The following is a 10,822-nucleotide window of genomic DNA, read 5'->3' as shown; positions in this document are numbered from 1 at the left end:
CAATATTGCAGACGACTATCAGTACATGATCAAGACTAAGTCCCTTGAGATTATGAAAGGTTGGTTAGCTCCTCCCATAGCTGATAGTAATCCTAGGTGGATAAAAGCTGGAGTGCAAATTAAGAAGAAACACCTCAACGTGGCAGCAATATATTGGTTTGGCTTCATCAGCAGCACCAGCATGCAATCACAGAACTAGTCCATCCTTTGCCACACAAAGGCAGCTTGTCTTGGATCAATCATTGCAAGGAACGCATAAATTTGGGCATGATCATTGAACAAGAGATGACCATGAGGGCCAAGCAGCGCCAAACCTCCCTTCTTTTTCCGGTATTGATCACTAAATTATGCAGACGGGCTCGGGTGCCTTAAGATGAGAAGAAGGATGTGGAAATGATTCCCACATCTTCTACCGATATTTGGCGCATTGAGGCAGAGTACTTGAAGGATGAGGCAGAGAAGAAGAAGGCAGCCCTGGTGGACACCTCCCCAGTTATTGATACTGATACATTACATGTAGAGGCAGTATTGCCTACGCCGGCCCCTGGGCCTTCAAGTATATATAGTGTTGTTCCTTCTATGACTCCTAGTTCTTCTACAGCTCTCATGCCTCATAGATCTGGTACTGATGTCGTTGCTGTCTCCCGACCTCCACTCACCTAGGCTGTGATACTACAAATGGGTCATATATCCCACTCTGCCGATAGGCATGCCTCCAGGCTTGAGGCCACCATTCCTGGGATGATTGAGAGGGCCCTGGCTGCTGCTGTGACACCTTTGATACACATATAGCGGTGTGTGAGCAAGGTCAGGGGGCCACTGAGGAGGTGAAGGCTCTAAAGGCCTCTATTGTTGAGCTAAGGAAGGACGTGGATCAGTTGAAGTCCATTGATATGTCCATGATTTTTGGGATGGTGGAGATCCCCGACATGCCAGCTGATACAAATATGCCTCCGGCTACCACCGGAGATGAGGTTCGAGTTGAGGAGGTGGTTGATGCTGAGTCCGAGGCTGAGACTGACGAGGAGCAACTTGGTGTTGATGAGGAGGCTTCTTATGAGGGCCTTACGGAGATTGAGGAGGCCATGGTAGATTCAGCTGTGCAGATCTCATTGGCAGACACACCCATGGCTGACCCTAGTGGAGTTAGCAGTGTTAAGGTTGCACCGGGCACTGATGCCCCGATAGATGGAGAGACTGTGTATACAGGACCCTTCTTTACCTCCCTCTTTGTCATTTTTATTGACTTTTGAGTATTTTGGTATTTTGTTGCATTTGAGGACAACTACTTTTATTTGTGGTAGGGTGAGGTATTTCCACACCTACATCTTTTGACTTTTCTGTGTATATATATTGGGTTTTTGTGTTGTAAATTGTGTTTTGACACTATTTTATAGATGTTTGATCTTATGGCTCCTTGTTTTAAATGCCAATGGTTTTTGAACCCTTCTGGAAAATTTTGCCACCTCTTGATTGTGTTTGATTGTAGTTGTTCTTGTGCAAATTTGAGTATCGGTTATGATCAATATCGAGACTTGAATAGTGCTCTTAATCGAGCAAAAATGAATGTGTGACTATGATGAGGCCAAATGAAGTTGCATAGACAATATGTGAACTTTTTGTATCTCGTTGTGACTAGCCGGTTATCGAATGAGTCTCTTGTGATGAACATTGCACACTAGCGAAAGTGTGGAGTCTTATTTGATATTGGTGCCAATGTCTTATGAGATGAGCTTACCGTGAACCTTGTGTGATGACACCTAGAATTTACCCCGTTGGTCCAGTTGACTAAGTGATGCAAGATCTTGAAATGATCTTAGGCAACAATTTTGAAGAGTGAAACAATTTGACAATATACCTCTTTTGTGGCCAACCTTGTGAGTGTGTGAACTTTGCTTGAAACCTCTTTGAGCCTTACCCTTTTCTTGGAAGAAACTTGATGAAATTGTAACCCCTCGTTATCCATTCACCCATAATCCTCATGAAGTGTGGTTTGTTTGAATAGCCAACTTAGGCCAAAAGCCTAAGTTGGGGGTGTGGTGAAAAGAGAAGGCAAATCAAGAAATGCAAAGAAGTCCCCTTTGATCCATGGTTTTGATAAAGATAAAACCCCTCCATACAAAAAAAGAGAAAAAGAAAAGAAGAATGAAAAAAGAAAGAGAACGAAAAAGTTGAAAAATAAAGTTGTGAAAGTTGCAAAAGAAATGGGGTGTCCGGTATTCCATGAGAAATGAATAATGGGGTGAATTTTGAGCATGAGTGAAAATGTTGAATAAAGGGAAAGAAAGAGATGCTCAGACCACATTTCATGAGGATAGTAGCCACTAAGTCTAAATGACCATACCTTTACACTCAGCCCCGTTACATGCCATGAAAAGACTTTTTTGATCTTGAGTGAGCTGAAACAAATGCAGGCTGGAAAATAAGGTCAAACCTATGGGTGAAGTCATGCATGTGTTCATCCTTATGAGTGTGAGAGTTGTATGTGATTCCGGATCTTTAAATTGTTGAAGAATTGTGTGTGAATAGGGAATCATTCTTTGTGTGAAGGCATTTGAGTACCTTGGTTGAGCTTGAACTTGCATTTGAAGGAAGTATTGTGAACTTGAGCATCTTTGATAATGGTGAGTCACAACTTGAATCTTTGAGTGCACCATCCTCGATGCTATGAGGACTCACCAAGTCTTCAACTCCTTGCTCTACTAGAGACCTAGCCACGAGAATGGAACTCAATATAGCCGGACCCTACATTTGATAAGAATGTAGGCAAGAGTATGTGTTAGTACAATAATGTACTAAATATGATAGCTAACACAACATCATAAGAGCATAACATAAGGGTTAGACAACATAAGATATATGCCATAATCGTAAGAGATACTTTATAAAACATAAACTATAAGCATAAGAGACAACAACATAGTCATAGGCATAATATAAGCATTAGTCAACCCTTAGTCCTTCATATCATAAAAGGAACACTTCATAAGTCACCTCAAGGCAAGCTTGTGCAATGCATGGATAAAACCTCATAATCACACCCATGCTAAGCAAGTCACTTTAGGCCCTCATTCATATTCATCACTTTTGATGCAAGCCAACATCATCTTTAAAGACTCTTAACACTACGAGATACTTCCTTAAGCATATCTTAGTTAATCATTTATCTTGTTATTCTTGAACACTCTGAGATACTTCCTTAAGCATGTCTTTAGTTCATTATATTTGAACACTTGGACATGCTTGTCTTAGTTCATTATTAATCTTCAACTCTATGAGATGCTTCTTCAAACATGTCTTAGTTCATTAGGTTTGAACTCTAGGAGATGCTTCTTCAAGCATGTCTTAGTTCATAATTAATCTTGTTCTAGTTGGGATATAGCCTTAACCGACATGAGACCATATGAACTATCAGATGATCCCTTCCGATGTTACCCACACCGTCAAGGATTGGTCTACTTGCCTAAGGTAGATACGGTTTATTAGCTTAGTTGGATCAACTAGCTAACTATCATACGGGGCACGCAGTTATGGGATACGGAAATTTCTACTTGGAAACCCAAACTCCACTTGGTGAGGGACTCCATCTCATAAGACATACTTTGGGAAACCCGGACTCTACTTGGTGAGAGTTCCCATGTTGGAAGCCCGGACTCACTATGTGTGATCCTCCATCTCATTTCAATATACACTTGGTGCTATGCCTAAATCCCACAAGATAGCTTATTAAGGCTTTACTTTGACTCAAGTTTCATGGAAGGATGTCCTTGACAATCAATCCAAGTTAATTCATTAGAATAACTCTTTTAGACCATGCGTGAGCAACTATCACCATCCATGATCACTTTACTTAAGATTCAATTAGGTGAGAAAAGTCTTTCAACCTTAGAACCTTCATTATGTGAGAAAACCTTTCACATTAAGTTCATTATGAGTTCATGAGAATAACCTTTCAATCAGCCCACAACAACAACCGACTCATTAACACTTCACTCTCAAAGTGTACTCATAGCATTTTCATAGGTTCTATAAGAACATGCATAATCTCATACACTCATAATCTAGGTCATGTGGGTAAAGTCCTTCGACAATAATACCATATTCAAATCAACATGCATCTTAGCTTTACCCTTAAAGCCTTAACATACAAAGTTCATCTTACAAGCCTTACTATAAAAGCCCTAATAATCATAAGTCATCATTCATGCTTTTCCCTCAAAGTATTACATCTCATAAACATCATACATGCCTAATTCTTTAGACAAATCTACTCATAATTTCTCATACATGCTTTACTCTTAAGCAATTCTAGTCATAATTCATCATATAGCCCCAATCTCAATCAATACTAATCATATATCATCATGTATACTTTAACCTCATTCAATTCATATCTATAAGCCATAACCTCAATCAATCTACAATACATATCATCAATCTTAGAAAATTCTCTCTAAATCCTCAATTTCCCCTTTCAAGGCATAAAACCCACCCGTACTAGGTATTTTAACCCCTAAGTTGTCACCCATAATTATATATTTACTTTACCTTGTCTCATTAATCTTTGAGATTGTTCTTTTGGTGGTTATATCTCTTTTGAGCTTTGGGAAATAATACCAGTGATGTCGACATGTGAATAAAATTCTTGAGGCAACACCAATGATATATGAAGAAAAATGTAACATCGATGTAATACTTAGGAACTTATATGACTCAATGAATTTATTTGGGCATAAGGTATATATGCTTTCCTGTCGAATGAGGCTATCACCATGAAGGTGTGTGACAAGTAAGGAAATTAGGATATATAGCAAATGAGTCATTAAGGTGTATAACAAGTGAGTAAGTAATTCTACTTAGCAGATGAACATTTAAGATTAAAACATGTAACTTCTCAAATGGAGAGGTAAGGACAATATAAAATGATACAATAGCTAAAAAATTAGTATATCCATAAACATGTGATCGCCGATTGAGCATGTGACCTCGTCAAATTTCTCAGTATGAGTATGTTCCAGTAAAACGATCATAATGCTTTACTCTAAATTCAGAATAAGATAAACTTGATGACGTTGGTAAAAAGACACATAGACCTTTAATTTGATAGGTTATAGTCTACCTAATTAAGTAGGTGTTGAGAGATATGATTGTTTGAAGTTGAACTTTATATGAACTCATGCGAGAACTTAGCCAACATGAATGCTTTGAACTTGGCTTGGTATTTGAGGTCCCTTATGACCCAAGATCGCTTTAGATACCCTTTATACACTTGGTAAAGGACCTTAAAACATATAAGTAAGTAGGACATCATTTGGTTCAAGCTCATATACTTACAATGAACAATTTAGATTTTAAGTGTAAAGTTGCGAGGTATTACAGAATTATTCGAGTTTTAGCTTAGAATTTTTTGGGGTGTTACACCAAAGGGATGATTTATAAAAGGAGATAGAACAAAGATATTTTGTGAAACCTTTTCTACACACATGAACTCCTAAGAATGGTGATATCAACGTGCAATAAATTTGTCCAAGTAATAATATGACTGATGTATTCACCAAGTCTCTACCAACTAAAACTTTTGAGAAGATGGTGCACAAGCTTGAAATTCAAAGAGTCAAGTGTTTGGATTGATGTTAGGCCTAAGTGAGGTCTTGGTTGATTTTTGAGAAGTCCCGAGCTTGGTTTAGCCTTTTTAGGTGTGAGTTAGTTTCTTCTGGTTTTCATGGATGTCAGGTCATGGAGACCTCAGATTTGTGTTTTGACGGTTCCATTGAGTCCAAAACGTCGAGTGTAATTGTTTTACATATGTGGTTTGTGTGTACGAGGTTCCGAACGAATCCCGAGGGTTCTTTCGATGTTTTGGAAATTGGCTGAAGTTGCTGGTGTCTGCAGGCCTCACTTTTGTAAAGGCCAATCGCTTAAGCGACCTTCGCTTAAGTGATAGGCCTGTCGCTTAAGCGACCCCCGTGTTTATGTCAGGGTTCGCTTGGTCGCTTGTGTGACATCAAAGAGGGATTTTGCTTCTCTTGATAGTTGATTCTTCTAATTTTATGTGTGTTACATAAATTAAAATAAATAAAATAATATATATTGTGCTTAGGCTTATATATATATTAAGCTGTAAAAAGAAGGGGAAACTAAAAAAATGCCCCATAAATATAAATTAATTACAAATATATACCCCTTACATTGATGCCCCCCTAAACAATTACAATAGATGCCCCAAGTGATAATTTTGTTTAACTGATACTAAATCAGTATATATATACTGTATTGGTATCAATAAGGCTGATAATTTCGCCTAACGAATACAAACTCAGTATATATAATAGAAATATTAACAAATGATATCTCTAATAAAGTATAAAATGAAAAAAAGATAAAGAAAGAAATAATAAAATTGTTAGTAAATGTTATCTCTAATAAATGATAATATGAAAAAAAAATGAAAAAATAATTACAGAGAAAATAAAATAATAAATAAAAAAGAACAAAAGTAATTTATTTTATTTTCTTCAAAAGATTAAAATGCAAAAAGAGACAAAATAAAATAAAAAGAAGATAAACTAACAAAAAAAAATAGGACAAAAGTTTTGGATTTAGGAGAATTAGACCTAAATTTTAAAAGGCTAGGACGAAATTTCCCAAATTTAAAGGGGAATGAAGAGAAATTTGAACTAAACTAAATGGGTACGAACTGTAATTTATTTTAGGTCAGTAAATATTTACTGAATTAGACTATAAAATTATAATTATTTTATATTTTATGGTCCATTTATATAGTTTTGCTGTAGAGAAACGGAATATTGAGATCCAGCCGGCTGACCGACAAGCAGAAATAGAAAGAAATGAGCATGACCCTTCCAACTAATAGTTAGGAGTGTATTGCCAGAGAAATTTGTCGTCTTAACAATTTTCCCACCATTATTGCCCTTTTTACCATCTTTTTCCTAAAAGCGTAGTAACGCAGCATTCAATTATAATAATTAATTCATACACCTAACAATCCAAACCAAACTATTTAACCTGTGGGTCAGATTTGAGTTCTTGCAGTCTTCTTTACGTTTGGTGACAAGTTGAAAATTCCATCAGAAAAACTAACAAAGTTCAGATCTTTGTTTGTTTTTCTGTGATTCTTCAGAATACCCATCTGGGCTTTGACTTCTCTTCTCTTTTGCTATGGCTTGGAAATACAAGGCAGGTCTCTGCCTTATTTCAGCTGTTGTTGTTATTTGGGTCACCTCTGCTGAAGTTACCCAGGTCTAATTTTCTTTCTTTATCAATTTCTCTGTATGTTCCATATTCAGCTATATTCCAATTTAATAGCAAATTACAAAAAGTGATAGCCTTTGACCATTTTTTTTTAATTTTTTGGTTAATCTTCCCATAATGCTATTTATTGTTAAAAATAGTCAATTTTAAAATGAACACTCCAAATGGATGTTGAGGATTCATATAGTTGGTTCCAACTAGTTTGTGTTTGCTGCATAATCGTTATTTTTATATCTCTTAATGTTAAGATTTGTATCTCTCAATCAGATAGGAAGACAATGCAGAATAGTTGACTTTTGTATGAACATGTTATAATGTGGATGGTTACTGTCTTATTGACATAATGTTTGTTCTGTGTGCCTACAATTTCGTGCGGATTGCCTTGTAGCTAGAAATATGATAGCACGTTTCCTTGCTTGCATACATCATCCATTGCTTTACATAAAAGAAATAAGAACATCAATTAAGTGTACAGTAACTTTAGTCTTATTTTTTATGTTAACCTGAAGTAACAAGCTTATGTTGGGTCATTCTGACATGATTTTGGATTGGCTTTTGGCTTATGACTTATAAGCCAAAAGCCATAAATTAGGATTTCTAACTTATGGCTTTTGGCTTATTTTTGTTATTTGGCTTTAAAATAAGTGCTTATAAGCACTTTTTAACTTTACTCAAACACTTCAAAACTGCTTAAAAGCTATTTTGGCTTAAAAGCACCTAAGTCAATCCAAACGGGCACTTAGGATACTCCTTTTCTTCTTCTGATCCAGTTTCATCCATCATTTCTTCCGGGGAAGGGGACAGGACTGTTGGTTACATTCATAATTTATTCAAAAATGCACAAGACTTGCTTAGGCATGTACTTAAGGTACTTTGCTCAGTATTTGGCACTTTGTATTATGATGAAAGAGGATATGGTGATCAACTAGTTGTCAAGTGGCTCATATGAGATGATTTTCTTTATTCAAATCTTAATGTGTTTTACGGTTCATGTCCTTGATAGCTCATGACAACATTTCTGACTATTAGCTGGGAATCTCTTTCTTATATCTGTGACCACGATGATGCTTTGACAGATATCTAAGAATGTTACAAACTTGAAACGAACTTGAATACTAAGACTCTTAATTTGAATTACCCATCTATGAGTCTTGAAGCATTGGCGTTCCTATTTATCCCCACCCTTAAGTGTTTTACTTTATATTTACTGCCTTGAAAGCTATGTTTTCATATTCAAGTTCTCAGGCAAATTGTCTTCATAGCCTATTGGCAGAACTTTCACTGTCACTGTATCTCACATCTTTGGCTAGGTCCCACTACTCCTGATCCCAAGTGTTTTTATGTTATATAAACACACATTAGTCGCATTGCACAAGAAATAAACTCCCTACTCCCCATTTTATTGCCCATTTTTGCTTCTCATAGGTCAAATACAAATTAGGAAGGGTCATGGACTAATTTGTATGTTGTAAACAAATGCAGTGTTTTCATGTGCATGCAAGTAATTATTGTAGAAGATGCATCAACTATAGAGATATTAAGTTCAGTACTTCATAAGACCTTTTAATCTCTAGAAACCTATGGTTCTCGGACTCTCCAATCATACTGCCGGGTGTGTGTCGGATCCTCCAAAATCTATGCATTTTTCAAGGATTCGATAGGGGTGCAACAACATTTTTGGACGGTCCGAGTAAGATAGCTAGAAACTACTTATTGGGTCATATAGGGGGTTGTAATTCTTTGTAGTACTATGACAAAAAATGTTCCTGCATAATCCTAAATGCGTTGAATTACTGAATTTAAATTTGCATGGGTGAACATGATGCAACTTGCTATACTGTGAATTGAATTTTTTCATTGTGTATGTACCATGGCAGGGCATTTTCTCCGAATATAAGCAGCCATTTGCAATCACATACCTTGGGGCTTCTTTGCTGGTAATTTATCTCCCTGTAGCATTTCTTAAGGATTGGATATGCGATTTTCTGAAGAGACGCCCTAGTAGAAGTGATAAAAATACTGGCAATGAATCATATATGAGACATAGTTCTCCTTTAAAGCATACAGTACAGAAAGTCTTTGAGATAGAAATCCAGAAATCAATGGATAGAAAAGACAGCGAAGAAAATATTTCAGCCGAGGGAGAAGGAAAACCTCTTGTTGCTAAATGCAATGGTAATTCTGATGATCTAATAAATGGAAAAGAGATGACGACCTGGCAAATTGCTCGTTATGGATTCTTTCTTGCTCCTCTCTGGTTTATAACTGAGGTATGGAAGTCAACTTTAGTTATGCTTGTAGTTTGTTGCCTTCCCCAAGGAGAACCCTCCCAGGTGAACCGGAAGGAAAAAGAGGAGAAAAGAGAAACTGCTTGCTAGAAAACTCAATTGTTTGAGCTTATTTTTGTCTTTTGTTTTTTCTGCAGTACCTGTCAAATGCAGCACTTGAGCATACAAGTGTTGCAAGCACAACAGTACTATCTTCTACATCGGGATTATTCACTCTTTTTGTTGGTGTAATACTTGGTGAAGATTCCTTAAATATGGCCAAAGTAGTTGCAGTCTTTGTTAGCATGTCTGGCGTTGTCATGACCACTCTAGGAAAAACATGGGCGACTGATGAATCTCAGTTGAATTCTTCCTCGTAAGAATTCCTGCACTGTATTGACTTGACTGGAACTGCTTTAAATGAATTTCTATCGCACCTAGGTTTTATTGAGTTCAATATAAGTCTGTTAGTTTCTGGTTGAAGTTACATTTGGTGTAAAAACTTATAATTGAATTTCTTTTGACGCCTAGTTATCTATTCTAAATAATTTACGTATTATACTTGTTTTGCTGCATTTGTTTTTCTCTGTGATTCTGTCTAATATGTGACACAAACACTTCCAGTTTTAGGTGGCAAAGTTAGAATCGATAGTTCAATTACGAAGTACAATAGAATGAACTAGATTTGCTATGAATTGGTCATAGCCGACTGATAAATGTATGTGAGATTAGAAAACAGCTCATATTCCTAACATAGCATTCCCATGAACCATGCATCTCAGCTCTTTATTGTCCTTTAGCTGTTTTGGTAACTCCACTAACTGTAGTAATATCAATGTTTCTTGTCCTTTGGGCTTTCGTAGTGCCAATTTCTATGTTAGTAGGAATTGGTACAGCGGAACCCATGGGATGCGGTGGGTGGTGGCGTAGAAGGGTATACTGTGTAAGGCAGGTTGGCTGTGGCTTAAAGTGGGAAGGATTCATACGGTAGAGGAGTTGGAGACAGAGAGGTACCATTTGGGCAAGAGATTGGCCACAAGTGGTGTTGTTATGCCTGCAAGTCTGCACAGATCTACAGGGAGGAGGGAAAAAGAATTCTTACAATGGTTGGATGAGACAAGTTGGTGCTATCGAGAGACAGGGTCAGGAGCGGGGTTGTTGTGTAGGGAAGTCAGGAAACGGAGAGATGTGGGGCATATGGAAAATAGCGGTCAACTGAAACAGCAACTAGGATGGACAAGGGAAAGTGTGGGGTGGAGGTAATGAAAGCCTGGAGAGGTCCG

The 10,822-nt window shown here is 37.1% G+C and overlaps 1 protein-coding gene across 2 annotated transcripts in view; it reads left to right on the top strand.

The window, feature by feature from the left end:
* The first annotated feature begins 6,789 nt into the window (after window positions 1-6,789).
* The window catches only part of LOC102583184 (uncharacterized vacuolar membrane protein YML018C), a 12,927-nt gene continuing 8,894 nt past the window's right edge, over window positions 6,790-10,822 (top strand). For both annotated transcript variants that reach the window (XM_006345593.2, XM_006345592.2), the window contains exons 1-3: window positions 6,790-7,260; window positions 9,150-9,542; window positions 9,698-9,915. In XM_006345593.2, coding sequence (XP_006345655.1) covers window positions 7,180-7,260; window positions 9,150-9,542; window positions 9,698-9,915 — 692 coding nt within the window. In that variant the 5' untranslated portion in view covers window positions 6,790-7,179. The remainder of the gene's footprint in view (window positions 7,261-9,149; window positions 9,543-9,697; window positions 9,916-10,822) is intronic.

This window comes from Solanum tuberosum, unplaced genomic scaffold, assembly GCF_000226075.1.
Source record: "Solanum tuberosum cultivar DM 1-3 516 R44 unplaced genomic scaffold, SolTub_3.0 scf00070, whole genome shotgun sequence".
Classification (NCBI taxonomy): Eukaryota; Viridiplantae; Streptophyta; class Magnoliopsida; order Solanales; family Solanaceae; genus Solanum; species Solanum tuberosum.
This window is presented reverse-complemented; position numbering and strand designations above follow the sequence as displayed.